At 48.4% G+C, this 15000-nt stretch overlaps 2 protein-coding genes across 2 annotated transcripts; both read right to left on the bottom strand.

Moving 5' to 3' along the window:
- Positions 1–432: 432 nt before the first annotated feature.
- On the bottom strand, positions 433–2408 carry LOC147011400 (uncharacterized). The gene has a single exon (XM_085857170.1). The coding sequence runs from the start codon at positions 1758–1760 to the stop codon at positions 1140–1142; it is 621 nt and encodes a 206-aa protein (XP_085713296.1). The 5' UTR covers positions 1761–2408; the 3' UTR covers positions 433–1139.
- Positions 2409–2441: 33 nt separating this feature from the next.
- LOC147011401 (uncharacterized) lies at positions 2442–3916 on the bottom strand. The gene has a single exon (XM_085857169.1). The coding sequence runs from the start codon at positions 3452–3454 to the stop codon at positions 2549–2551; it is 906 nt and encodes a 301-aa protein (XP_085713295.1). The 5' UTR covers positions 3455–3916; the 3' UTR covers positions 2442–2548.
- Between the last annotated feature and the right edge of the window lie 11084 nt (positions 3917–15000).

Here is a 15000-nt window from a genome sequence, read left to right on the forward strand (position 1 = left end):
TATATATATCTCAATCACGCCAAAAATGCCTGGCCAATTTCCACCAAACTTGGCACATGGACCAAGTTCGACCTCATGGTGAACATGGGCTACTTGGTTTCATCTGTCATGGAGGGGGTTCGGGAGGGAAGGTCGACGAAAATTCTCTGTCAATGTGTATCGCGTAACGCCACCTGGTGGTAGTGGCAGAGTATTACAAGCCCGGTGTGGAGATTACTTGCATTTTTGCACTTGACACGTCTCCAGAGAGTGGGAATCCACGAAGCCATCCTCTACTAATCAGTGGAGGGAGGGGAAGGGGGGGGTGGGATCTGGAGAGAAGGGAATGGGGGGTGGGAGGGAGTCCTGAGGGAGGGGTGGGAGTCTGGAGGTGGGGGGTGTCGGAGTCTCAAGGGGGGGATGGTGTCTGCAAGGGGGTGGTGGTGGGGTGAGGTGTGGTGGGATGAGGTAGGGAAAGAGGTGGTAGGAGTGACCTGGCATTTCCCGGAACCCCTGATAGTAGTTTTTAAATATACTAGCTGGGGTACCCACTCTGTGCTGTGGGGTTAACCACTTAAACCCCTCAAGTGCGAGGGTGACATAAATGTGCGACAAAGAGCGACGGTGTAATTGCGCACTTCGGGGGTTAATAAGAAATGAGAAACTGTTAATTTCAAGTTGAATGGGTAATTGGAGTATACTGACCGTTGATGTTATCCTGCATTTTAAAACAGACTCAACTTCTCATGTGATTACTGCAGTGCCTCTTGATACACAACATTTCTGGTCTGATTGTTGGGAGCGATGATGCTGAGGTTTGCAGAGTTGCCAGTGCGAGATGCTGCCACATAAAACGTCCCATGGGAGAAGCAGCTTGCAGAGAGGTCAACTCCTATGGCCTTGAAAGTCTGGCCCTGTGACTTGTTCACCGTCATGGCAAAGCAAGGCTTACTGGGGAACTGTCGCCTGTGGAACTGGAATGGCAATTCAGTATCAGTGGTATCTTTGGGATGAAGACAACTTGACATCTGTAAGGTCCACAGGAGATGGTTTCCTCGATCACGTTCTCGTGCAGTCTTGTGACTGTGCACCGGGTGCCATTGGTGGCTTTCAGTGACTCCAGGGACCTTAGTACCATGATGGCGGGGGGGGGGCAACCTTCAGTTAAATAGGTGTGGTGGCATGCCTGTCAGCTCGAGGTAGTTGAGGAACTCCACAGGGTACGTCACGGCTTCCTCATCGCTCGTGGCACTGTCCACTGACTTGTACTGTTTGTCTTCTCCGGGGAACTCAGTCATGAGCCAAGTGTTGAGGTGGTTGACATTGGTGTTAAGTGGAGAGACGATGGCCCGTTCTGCTAACCACTCCAACCTGTTGTAGTTGGCTGCCAAGTTTTGGTAGACCTCCGCCTTGAGTTCTTCCAGTCTGACAACACATTTTCCAAGTGTAGGTGGTATGTTGATGGTGTCAGGCTCAGCAGCGAGAGGGAGTCGACCTTCTCCAATGTCCAGAAGCAGGTGTGCAAAGTCAGCAGCTGCAGTGTCGTTACTAAGGTGAGCCCTCATGTTGGTGGTGAGCTTCATGATTATGACATGGCTCCATAGGTGGGATTGCTTGAGGGTGACGTTGACAATGTTTGCCCTTGTCCCATTTTTCACTACCGGCAAGATTTGCCTGAAGTCGCCACAAAGGAGAGTGGGGATGCCACCCATTGGTCTGCTGATGCTGGTGATATCTTGAAGAGTGCGGTCAATCGCCTCGTATACCGATTTGTGGGTCATGGGCACTTCGTCTACGATAATGGCTGATGTGTCCTTCAGGACTTTAGACAGGGCTGAGCTGCGGGTGATTTTTCACGTTGGCTGGTCCATCCTGTGCGCATCGAGCGGCACCTTAAAGGTGCTGTGTATTGTTCGGCCACCTTGGAGGAGAGTGGTGGCTATTCCGCTTGAGGCTGTTGCCAGCACAATCTCACCTTGGGACCTGATCTTAGCAAGGATGAGATTGATCAGATACGTTTTGCCCGTGCCACCTGGGGCATCCAATAACATGATGTTGCCTTGGTGGCTGTTATTAGGGTTGTCGGTCTGTTGCATAATCTCGAGGAACGTGTTGTAGACCGTGCGCTGATCGTCTGTAAGATTGGTTTGGAGGTTTTCTTCCTGCGCCGCCATGTCTTCTAGGTCATAGCTCACTTCCCTCTGGTATTCTCGGGAAAGCCTCTCGTTCATGTCATGCTGTGGTGCAGGGAGGCCGGAGACTTGCAGAGGTTGGCCACCCATCAGAGCGACCTTGTCTTCGAGACAGCAGAGGGCTTGGTTGTAAATGTCGTCATTGTAGTCTGCGTCTGCATTGTTCACGCTGCGCCTGCGTTGGTAAAGGAAGTCCTCTGAGAGGTGATCGTGGAACTGTGTCCATAGGTCAATTGGGTTGCTGGGGACACAGGCTGTGAGGATGATCGCCAAGAGACTTCACATGTTGGCTGGAGAATGGGTGACTGTGGCCTCCTCCATGGCCAGGAGCAGGTGCTGGTCATCCTCCAGAAGTCCTCTCATATGGCAGTGTCCTCTCAGAGTGTATCGCAGACGTGGTTGTTGACTGTCCTCAGGTTCTCAAAGGATGTCGGACCGGTCACTTCATTGAGGAGCATTCGCAGGAAGTAGCATTCTCCTGCCCTTGGACTGACGGTGTAGATGCGGCCGATTGCTGGAGCCCGCCAGATCTCATTTCGTGGGCCGTTTCCGTCTAATGGGACACCCCTCTTGCACCGTATCCACTTCTTTGTGCTTCGATTCCAAGTGTAGTACTCAGGGACATCAGCGTATTTGAGAATTTTGGTGAATATATCATTGTTGCAAAATTCAGAGAAGGCAGTAAGGGTGGTGGCTGGGGGTGGCCCTTCAGCTATGTTCATTGCGTTGGCTTCGGTGAATATTACTCTTTGTCCGTTCTGGAGGTGCACGGCCAAGCAAACCACTGGTGGAAAGTGGTCATGCGTTGGGTGCTCCAGAATGTGCCAGGCTGCCTCACAGCTGCCCACGTACCTCACATTTTGGAACAGAGCGATCTCGTCCACCACTCTCCGCTGGTCGGTCTGTTGCTCATTGTCGTGATGTGTTCGCTGCAGCTCAAAAACTGCCTGGTCTGTTCCCTTCGTGACATACTTGAGTACATACTTGATGGAGTTTATGCTGCTGCAGAGTTCCACGTTGATGTGGCAATTAAATTCCCGCAGTAGGAGTGGGTTGTATGGGACGACCCACTGGTTGGTAACCTCTTGATTGATGCATTTGCTTCGCTGTAGCATCTTGATGTTGCCTGTGTGTCTGCCATCTTCCAGCTTGCGGCGTCGGTACTTGGGATAGCTGTCTTGTTCTGTGCACTGAAGGAATGTCTTGGGAAAATATGTGGTGCACTGCCGGTCCACCATACATGGCGAGTTCATGTTGATTGCTCCGCAGGGGCTGTGGATCATGTGGGACAGCACCAATTTGTGAAGCTGTTGGTCTTTGTCCTTGTCGGGAATCTCAGCCGCAATGACCAAGTCGATCTCTTCCAGCCTGATTTTGTACTGTGGGTCTTGCCAGATGAGGATGTGGGCTTGTGGTAGGCCTCACTTCTGGTACTCGATGCTGTACAGCCAAGCGCACACCTTGCCAAAGGTAGCCTCCTTCACAATCAGTTCCATCAGCTTCTTGTGCTTTTGGCGGAACACCCGTGCCACCATGTCTGGTCTGTCCTGTGCTTGTTGACCCGGCAGGAAGTTGTCCACGATTTCTGGCCACTGCGGGTTACATGTCATGGTGATGAAGAAGTCAGCCCGGATCATCCTTCGGAAATATGCCATGGCGTCACTCTGTCTCTCATGCAAGTTGCGTGGACCGCCAGTGTAGGTGACCGGAAGTACTCCTCTTTGGCTGACTTGCCGAGGGTCGCCATCAATAGCCAGGATGGAGTCTCTTAGGCTGATGTGGCTGTCTGCTCTGAGAGCCTTTTGTTTACGACGCAAGAACTGAAGTCTCTCAATCTCAATCTTACAGTCGGCATCTACCAGTTATTGTTGGAAGAGGCGCGCACCTTGCAGAAGGTAGTTGCCATCCCTTACCATGATGTGACAGATGTAGAATTGCTGTTGAGTCACCTGGCGTCCATTCCTGCCGGCGATGTAGATATGGTAACCAACTGTGCCATAAGGGAAGAGGAGTGGATACTGTAGTGGGTCATAGGCTGCGTGGAGCTCAGAGATCCTCTTGAGGGTGCTGTCCTTCAGGCGAATGACAGTCGCAATTGTCCGTTGGTTCGTTGTCCATGAGGATGGCCACCTCAGCTGCTGTCTGGGTGTTGTATCGCCATTCATGCTGACCCCAGGGCCTCTTGTCCTCTCTGATCACGATCTTCCGTTCTTCAGTATTGTCCTCTTCTATGATGTCTTTGGCGGTCCTGAGCTGTTGGACGTAGTGGTTGTTGTCTTGGAACCACTCAGTCAAGTTCCTGAGAAGCTGTTGATTTAGGTGCCTGTTCTGGCCCCTGATGTCAGTCTGCTGTGCGAAGCTGTCGAGGAAATACACCTGGAGGAACTTGGGCTGGCCTTCCTGTGGCGGTAAGAGGCTGCCGATGCGGTGAAACACCTGGCCTTGAATCTTGAAGCTTGGGTTCCATCCCTGCACAGACGCGTCCTTGTGGCCGAAGCTGGTCATTGAGAAGCAGCCATTGTACTCACGGATATTGGACAGGAAGGTCTTGCTCATGGGGCCTTCTCCTGAAAAGAGCTCTTGTAGGATTTGAAGGAGTGGAGGGAATGGCTGCAGGATAACCTTGCCTCCTGAGCAGCAAATGCCAGGCCTTTCTGCCTTGAATTTTTTTTTTTGCACCACAGTGGCAGAAGAGCTTGTCCATTGGCCCAATGTTTGCTTTAACATGGAGATCATTTGGGTCAGAAGTCATTGCTGGCCTATTGGCAGCATCGCGCTCTCTTTGTCGAGTGGTTCGAATACGCTGATTTTTCAAGACGGCGAGCTTTCGTTTCAGCAAACTCGGTTGCTCGGGTAGATGCAGTACGTGCACGCTGATCTTCAAGACGGCGAGCTTTGCTTTCAGGAGACTCGGCTGCTCGGGCAGATTCATTGCGTTTTTTTTATTTTGGAGAAGACGCAGTGTTTTCAAATCTTCTGTCTCTGTCATTCGGGCCCTCTTCTTGGCATCGGCTGCAGCAGAATTACGTCCTAATCGTTCTTTACGGGCATGTTTGCTTACGAACGAATGAACGAATGGATCCAGGGGAATCCAGGGAGCAATTACAACCAACAGCCGCCGTGTTTCTTCGAGTAGGGCGGTCTTTCGGCATCTGAAGGGAATTGGGTGGAAGAAAGCTGTCATTTGCTTTTACCAAATAAACTGTTTTGAGTGTATCTTACAAAGATATGATTTACATTAGCACCAATTACACGATTGTGGACTATGGTCACATGTCATGGTGAAAACACCCATGGAAAATATGAAAATTCTAGATATGATTTGCAGAAGCATCAATTACATGACTGTGGACTGAATTGGCCACTGGTGGAAACACTTCAGGAAAAGTTGACGTAAATATGCAATGGTGTGCTCTTGGGCAGTTATCCTTCGAATGTGCTGATTTGTAAATCCACGACCAATGAAGTACAGCTTATCTCTCAGTGTTCATCTCAAGCGTAATAAATGTCTCCAGGTTTTGGAGTCTGGCAACTGCATCATTTGTGTTCTTGTGAGATGCAGCTGTGGTCAGTCCATGTTTTACGATGGAAATTTTAGTCACTAACTGCTGGTGAAATGAAAACTGTCAGTTTGCATGTGTGCGTCATGAAGTATCTGTTCTGGAGTCGGATTTGCGGCAGCTTGAGGAAATTGTGGGTGGAATCGGGCGTGCCATATTGTATATTCAAACCACTTACTTTCCAGACATGTTGGACATGTTGTATATTCGTCGCAGACAACACAAAATCGTCGCAGACAACACAATAATTACTTGTATTCGTCGCAGACAACACACTCCTTACTTTCGTTTCGTGTTGTGACGCTGTCACTTTCACTTTCGTTTCCTTCGTTATGAGCACAGTCCAGGCTGCTGGCACACCTCTCTCTCTCTCCCACCACTGAGGGTGAGGTTGGATTTATAATTTACCTCGCAGTCTGTGGGCGCTACACATGGTGAGATCGAGCCCCCTGAGCCCCCTGGATCTGCCACTGACCTGTGCTATAACCCCTGAGCCAACTGGATCCGCCACTGACCTGTCCAATAACCCCTGAGCCCACTAGATCCGCCACTGACCTGTCCTATAACCCCTGAGCCCACTAGATCCGCCACTGACCTGTCCTATAACCCCTGAGCCCCCTGGATCCGCCACTGACCTGTCCTATAACCCCTGAGCCCCCTGGATCCGCCACTGACCTGTCCTGTCCATCTTGCTGGTTAAGAAAATACATGGTTTGTAGGGTCTAGCTTGCAAACTGTGGGTGCTAGAGGGGGACATACATACATACAAACAAACTCTCCTGATATATATATATATATATATATATATATATATATATATATATATATATATATATATATATATATATATATATATATATATATATATATATATATATATATATATATATATATATTAAAGATAACACCGATTCTTCTTCATTCGTGCCGAAGGCGCGGCAGGTTCCGCTGATGCAATGCCATCTCTCGGTTTCCAGCAGGAATTCGGAATTTGTGGATGGTGCTGGCGATATTGAATGTCCACCAACTAAAGCCAGTCGATGGGACGCCAGGTTTAACGTCAATCCGAGGGATGACACACACCTGTGAAACACCGGGATGATAATTTTAGTCGGGGTCTGGATTCAAACCCAGGCGAGACAGCTTATCAGCTTATAGGTGAGTATGCATACCTCTATGCCATCCTGTCAGGGTGTGAGGTGTGGAAGAAGGAAGGGGAGGGCATGAGGTGCACTGCACATGTACTGTATGGACACACCGATTGGTTTTTTGTGCTGAGACTGTTGTGTATGGTTGTGTACGGTTGTGCATTAAATTTGCTTTTTTAATCCATCACAGAACGATACGGACTACAGTTCCTGTAAAAGTGGACTCCACTATCAGTACGAGTAGAGCAAGCCTCGTATACAATGGTAGGCACCTCACTGCCCATGCCAATTACTTATTATTTATACCTGTCCTTACACGACAAACATAAACAGGCGTCACCTCTGCCTGTGCTGGTGAGACGCACCCATACTCCACGTGCAGGTAAGAGGCCGGACGGGTCACCTGGTTGGTAAGTCGTTAGCAGACTTTCCAGACTTTATCTACACATGGTTATTTGCTGCCCTCTGCCTCATCCTGGTTCTGCGTTCTCAGATCGACAAACCTGAGCTGCGCTCTCGTGCAATGTCAGCAGGGGGTGCCACATGCTAGAGCACACTGTTCACCGTATGACATACCTGAAAGAATGGAGCCATCGATGAAATGTCCTCGAAACTGCCTCGAAAGTTTTTCAGGCGCCTCGTTTACTTTTCTTTCCATTTTCATAAAATTTCGCCCAAACGATCCGGCATTAATCTGATCACCGAGTTCACGAGAAGCATCCTTGTAAAAGTTTGCATTTTGGACCTGTAAACTATGACGTCATCAGTATACAAAACGAAAATCATGCAGCAAGCGATCCATGCATGGCCAAAGGTACGTTTTGTGTGCTTTAAAGAGACTTTTGCAACAAACATTTGAGGATTTGAGAGGTTTTCCAGGTTGAAGCGCCGCTCGTCTATCACTTTATCTTCTCCCCCCGCATGGCAGCTTGGCTGCTGGGTAGCTATCATTATGTTGGGGCACGGCTGTGCCGCATATGCAGTGCCCCAACACCAGTACGCTGGTACTCATTTCGCTGACGTCGGAAGCATGACAGGCTGAGTCAACCCCCACCTGTTGTTAATTCAGTGGAGAAACAGGACTCGAACTCAGGAACCGAAGATTCAAAGCCAGCCACCCGAACCACTAAACCAACACCAGTCTGTGGTTTATGTCATTATTGAGAAAAGCGTCACACCTGGTACCTTTTATTTACCTCACACCTCCAACAACACCTTATTAACTGCTTGTTAGTAACACCATGACGTCATCCCAGTGTTTACGTCACTCCTGACTGCGTCATAAAGTATACTGGTTCGTATTACCCGTAGATCAACCGAACAGGTGACATGATTTGCATGGAATCGGTGTTTCGTTGAACATCTCACCTCGATGACAAGTTCTGACTCATTGTGGAGAACATCAATAAGGACCATTTACCTTCACTCAGCGGCTGAATATAATCACCTGAACAGGTACGTGCTGTGTAAATGCAGTCATGTACAGGAATTCTCACCTGTTTCGATCCTGTGGCGTTCGTTGTGAGTGCTTGACCCTCTTGGTGCACCAAAGGTATCATGTCTTCTCCCTCTGTGTGAAGGGAGGAAAGCTCGTTTTCCTGCCGAACAAATTCATCACACAGCTCTGGGGAGGACATTGACACGTCCGACAGCTCGAGCTGTTGGTCCAGTCACTGCTGCATCCTCAGGTGATAACTCACCCACTCTTCATGAAAAAAACAACCCTGGAATCCGTAATGTACACCAATGACCAGTGCTGGTAGATGGGGTCTTCTGGCTGAATGTCTTTCTGATGGATGGTGTACACACTGATGAATCGCTCTGCCTGCAAAACAGCAGTAACAGTTCATAGCAGGGTCGGGATTTGAACCCAGGCCACACAGCTCAAAGGCAAGTGTGTGTTACCTCGAGAGTCTGGACGATCCTGTCAGCCTGGGTCGTACAGATCCTTGGGGACACAACCTTGGGTGCAGAACGTTCTAGTAGTCGGATCTGGATTGGGATCTTCACCAAAATCTAATCAGTTCGTCCTTGTCACGCATCCAATCTCTCCACCGAAAGTCATCCAAATCCGTCCACAACTTTTTGAGATATCCTGCACACAAACAAACAGACAGACAGCGGTGAAAACATGACCTCCTTCCACCTTTGGTGGTGGAGGTAAATATTGTAATATTAAACTAAAAGCACTTTTCAAGGGATTTCCATTAACTCTTAAGGATACAACAGCACTGATTATAAAAAGAAATATCAAATATGTCTTTATGTATAATCAGTAATAATCAGTATGAGCCCCTGTTGCCTTGAGAACTGCCTCAACTCCATTTGGGATTGATTTAATTAGTTTATTGATTATGTTTGAGTCTATCTTTTCCCAACTGTGTTGTAATGCACTCCCGAGCAGAGTCAGACTGCTCACGTAAATTTTTATCTTTCTCTCGAATGTATTCATCATTTATTTATTCTGTTACTAGCAAATACCATCTGCCACTTCGCTGACGGGAGTGGTAAGGGGGGAGGTGGGGAGGAGAGGAGTTGGGAGAGGGAGGGAGAGGAGTGAGGAGAGTGAGAGAGAGGGGTAGGGAGAGATACGAGGGAAGGATAGAATGGAGAGAATGGAGGGGAGGGATAGAGGAGGGTGGAGAAGAAGAGAAGGAGGGGTGAGGAAGTGGGGAGCTAGGAGAGGAGAAAGAGGAAGGTGGGGAGAGTGATGGGGTAGGAGAAAGCGATGGGGGGAGGGGAGAGCAATGCTTCACCACATTGCAAAACACTCTGGGAGGTAAGGGGTGTGAGGAGTGGCTGGGAGCATGGAAGATGGGGGCAGAAAGAGGGGGAAGTGGGGAGGGGAAGAGGGTGTTCTGGACTTGCAGGGAAACGAGGGGGGGAGAGGGTTCAATTTGCATTTGGGAGGGGAACTTGAGGGGAAGCGGCTGGGGAGGGGTGGTGAAGGTGGTTCCTTCTGCTGGCATTAGTACAGGATTGAATGAAATGGGGTACATTGAAACAGCATGGTCAAACAGGGCAGGAAAACCACTCATTATTTTCAAACAGCACGTACGATTTTTGAAGAGATTATACCATGGGCTTTCCTTAAGGTTTGCGACAAGAACCACGGCTGCCACTGTTTACACACTCTTGAACTGGATCTCTCTGGGGGGGGGGGGGTGGTCACACACCACCCGGAATGCCAAAGAACGCACGACCTGGACAACTGAACACTCCTTCAGCAGCCGGACCCACCATCAAGCCCATTTGCAGGTTTCTTAAAATTTACAGATTTGGACAGTTATTTAGTCCACCTAATCCAATCCTCAAAACCAAAATCTTCTTCTTCTTCAACTTCTTTTTCTTCTTGCCTGCCAGGTAGCTCTTATTTTGTTGGGGCACAACGATGCCACTGATGCTGTGCCACTATACTGTTCCTCATTTCCCCAAACTCAGAAGGATAACAGGCAGAGTCAACCCCACATGGTGTTAATTCAGCAGCCAACAAGGTTAGAACTCAGGACCCTAAGATCCCCAAAAACAGCCACCCGAACCATTAAGCCAAAAATCAAAATCATATTTTGATTATATACTTTAATTCGTCCGTGACAGCTCATCGTGGGAAATTGCTAAGGCTTTTTCAGTGGGCCAAAAAAATGGCGAATTGAGAACCCTGTGAGGGATTGCAGGCTGACCAAGGATGAAACCTTGATAGAGGCTAATTAAATAAGGCCGTGAATTATATTCAAAAGGGGTGTTTTAATTAACCCAAACACCCAATTTTCAATCTTGCACTTCCTTGGAGTTTTCTTAGTGTGCATGCAAAGTTTCATGGTTTTGGCGTTATGGAGGAGACACACACACGAGCTAATACTCTACGTTGCTCGCCTTTTGGGTGGTATGAGCATTAGATTTGTGTCATGTGAAGTGAAATCTTGAACGGCTTTTGAAATATCATGGACATAAGCTTGTGTATGCGATATTTTCTAGCCTAAGAAAATGAATATCTTCGAGTCGAAGAGCATGGGAGCAGTCAATTTATCTATAATCCTAACCACCTGGGGCAATTGATAGGTGAGAGCGAGTTGGTTTGTTCCCTCTAGTCACAGGTGAGAGATGTGATTGGGTCTATGTTTTTTCATAAATCTTCTTCTTCTTTCGGCTGCTCCCTTTAGGGGTCGCCACAGCGGATCATCCGCATAATCCGCATCGTGATTTGGCACATGTTTTACGCCGGATGCCCTTCCTGACGCAACCCTGGTCGCCTCTTACGACACAGGGATATGGTACACCTATTTTAACCGGGGGTATACACTGGTATTCATTTCGCCGACCTCGGAAGGATGACAGGCTGAGTCAACCCCCTGGTGTATTAATTCAGTGGCCCAACGGGGCTTGAACTCAGGACCTTTCGGATCCCAAGCCGCTGCCCTAACAACTGCGCCAACACCAGGCTATGTTTTTTCATAAATATATACATATAAATACCCGAATGATGATTCAATGCCATTTGTTTTATTCCTGTTCAGCACGAAGGTGTAAAACCTGTAATTTTAGATCCCAAGCTCGAGAGATCATTTGTAGCAGTTGCTCTCATCCATCCGATGACAAGGTGTTGTTTCTCGTGAAGTAGTGCTGAGTAATACATCCCATTAAGGTCATTTGTGATTTGAAAACGGGACCAAGAAGAACTGGGTGTTTCAAGCTTCACACATTATCCGGACCAGCATTCAAAAGGGCATTACCACCACCATGGAGGCTAGTATCACCGGCCATTCATGTTCCACAAACCACCACCCAAAAGGGACATTGGAATGGCCACATCGACATCCCCATGCAACCTCCATCCCTGACAAGACCCTGATGACACACACACACACACACACACACACACACACACACACACACACACACACACACACACACACACACACCTTCTCCCAATCCTCAATTGTCTGTCTTGCTTTGAAGAAGGGCTAGCATCTGAAACACCTATTCACCTCTTTTCCCACGACTTCACCTCCCAGGGTCCATCGAGGGTCCAGTTTTTGAAGTTCGAGTTCACTTTCCTGTTAAATGTTTGTACTGCAACCTGCACGACCTTACAATGCAGAGATATCATTCAATAATTTAAAATGTTTACAAACAGGGAAGGGAGGCGGGGTGGGGTGGAGGTTGGGGGTGGTGTTGCAAGGATAGAAGGAGAAAAGGAAAAGTTTTTATCACAATATAACATTCAGTCACAGACGGCTGGATTGGCTATATATGAATGTGGTTTGGAATAGGGACAGGTAACCTGCTAGGTGTTCCATATTGTCACAACGGGGTGTGCAAGCATTTGAGATAACGGAATTGTAAATAAGATTCCTGAAATTGGACAAAGCCAACTCTCACCATCATCCCACAAGGATAGTTCACCCTTCGGGGATTCAGCTGTCACCATTTGTGAGCCAAAATAAAAGATACTTTACTCCTGTACGGTGTCACCTTCGAGTGCAACATCTTTATCCCCAATATTAAACGATTAACTAATTGTAAAGCAGTGACAAACTTATAACGTTACAGAAGGTACGGATGGATGGGACCTGTTCGTGAGAAAGTTTCCCCAACCGACCTTGTGGGTGATGACGTCATTGACACTCAATGCTGAGAGGTCGACGAAGACCATCCCGGGGGTCTATTTTATAACACAGTGATGATGGATGATCCCATGACCTTAACAGTGACACTTGATCAGAGATCACTCTGCACAGGTGTGTACCAGGATCCTCAGTGTGTACCTGGATCCAAGGTGTGTGCACCAGGATCATAGGTGTGTACCGGGATCCTCGGTGTGTACCAGGATCCCAGATGTGTACCTGGATCATAGGTGTGTACCGGGATCCTCGGTGTGTACCAGGATCCCAGATGTGTACCTGGATCATAGGTGTGTACCGGGATCCCAGATGTGTACATGGATCCTAGGTGTATACCAGAATCCGAGGTGTGTGCCACCATAGAGGTGTGTGCCAGGTGCGTACCTGGATCCTAGGTGTGTACCAGGATCCGAGGTGTGTATCAGTATCCGAGGTGTGTACCTGGATCTGAGGTGTGTCCCAGGATCCACAGAGTGTACCTGGATCCGAGGTGTGTGCCTATATCCTGAGTGTGTACCAGGATCCTCGGTGTGTATCAGGATCCTCAGTGTATACGTGGATCTGAGGTGTGTGCCTGGATCTGAGGTGTGTACCAGGATCATTGTTGTGTGCCTGGATCCGAGGTGTGTGCCTAGATCATAGGTGTGTACCTGGATCCTAGGTGTGTGCCGAGATCCTAGGTTTGTACCTGGATCCTAGGTGTGTACCAGGATCCTCAGTGTGTATCAGGATCCGAGGTGTGTGCTGGGATCCCAGGTGCTTACCTGGATCCAAGGTGTGTATCAGGATCCTCGGTGTGTACCTGAATCCGAGGTGTGTGCCTGGATCCGAGGGGTGTACCTGGATCCGAGATGTGTACCTAGATCTGAGGTGTGTACCAGGATCCTTGATGTGTGCCTGGATCCGAGGTGTGTGCCTGGATCTGAGGTGTGTACCAGTCCGATGTGTGTACCTGGATCTGAGATGTGTGCCGAGATTCGAGGTGTGTACCAGGATCCTCGGCGTGTATCAGGATCCTCGGTGTGTGCCAGGATCCCAGGTGCTTACCTGGATCCTCGACCATGCCAACACCATGGTCGATCTTCCATACAAGCATTCAGACATTTATAATGGGCTCCGTGATGGCAGCACATGTTGAGCCATGTTGTTGGCAGGTGTTCAAACCACAGTTCAAAACCACAACGTTTAATTAATTATTAATTGGTGTTTTGAAAACAACGACCATCAGTCCCGTGTTGACATGTTGTCTCCGAAGAGTAATTATTGATTATGATAATCGAGATGTGTGTGTGTGTGTGTGTGTGTGTGTGTGTGTGTGTGTGTGTGTGTGTGTGTGTGTGTGTGTGTGTGTGTGTGTGTGTGTGTGTGTGTGTGTGTGTGTGTGTGTGTGTGTGTGTGTGTGTGTATTACATTTCCTGATGAATGTGCCTCTTTGGTCTATGGAATGACTCAAAGGTAAACAAGGACTACAGTGACATCTCCAGAATTACTACAGGTAAACTCATACCAGTGTACATACCGTCCAAGGGTCCTCAGTTTTACTAACTTATTAACCAGTGCTATCTTAAAGGCTTCGAATCCAAGTATAATGTATTGATTGCTACGTCAAGCAAGGTGCAAACGGAACTCATTAGGTTGAACTCGTGTAATTACCTCCACTAACCAAGGTGTGTGTACCCAGGATATGTTTCTGTCTGTTTGTCTGTGTGCAGGATATCTCAAAACCTTTTGGACGGATTCGGACGAAACTTGCTGGATGAGTTGGTTTTGTGGACAGAAGAAGCCGATTTGATTTTTGGTTCAGGTCTGAATCCAGATCCGGCCTATCAGTGGGATACAAAACGTCAACTGTTCGACCTGGTGGAGGTGTGCGCTCTACCGAGTGCCGTTGTCGTTCCATCTTGTTTTTGGACCCACTTGGAGTTCCACGAATCCATGACGACGTTACGGGTCAAAAACCTTCAACTCCAAAGGGTCTCGACACCGTCATAGTAACACACCCAACAATCACCGCCGGACGATGACCTATTGTGTGCGAGATCATCCGGTATAGATGAGACAACCGGCTTATTGTCACCTGCGAGCATTTCCTGGGTGCGTCGCACCACAGACACGGTGCCGAATCCGATTTCACTTCAACACCACCCCGTCACACACCACCGCAATCTGACCCAGGAAGGTTCCTTCGTGGTTTTCCTCCTATCCTCGTAGAATGGGGGTCCTGAAGGCTTTGTCCCAATCCCGTCATCTGGTGAGCTGCCATGGGAAGGGCAACTGTAGAGGAGATCCTCCCATGGAGTGGGTTTTCAGTTTCTTAGCGTTTTTGTTTGTTTTGTGGAACTAAGTGTTTTACGGTGGTTGAAGTGAAAATCCTACCACCAATCTCCTAAAAAACAAAAGTAACCCAACTGCAAGAGGACGTCCGCAGACACAAGTGGGCCCGAGATATCGATGGCCGTTGGCTCACAAGGAGCTCCTCCACCCTTTGACAGGTTTTGAT

This window comes from Eptatretus burgeri, chromosome 15, assembly GCF_056783735.1.
Source record: "Eptatretus burgeri isolate ZD-2024b chromosome 15, Ebu_testis_v1, whole genome shotgun sequence".
NCBI lineage: Eukaryota > Metazoa > Chordata > Myxini > Myxiniformes > Myxinidae > Eptatretus > Eptatretus burgeri.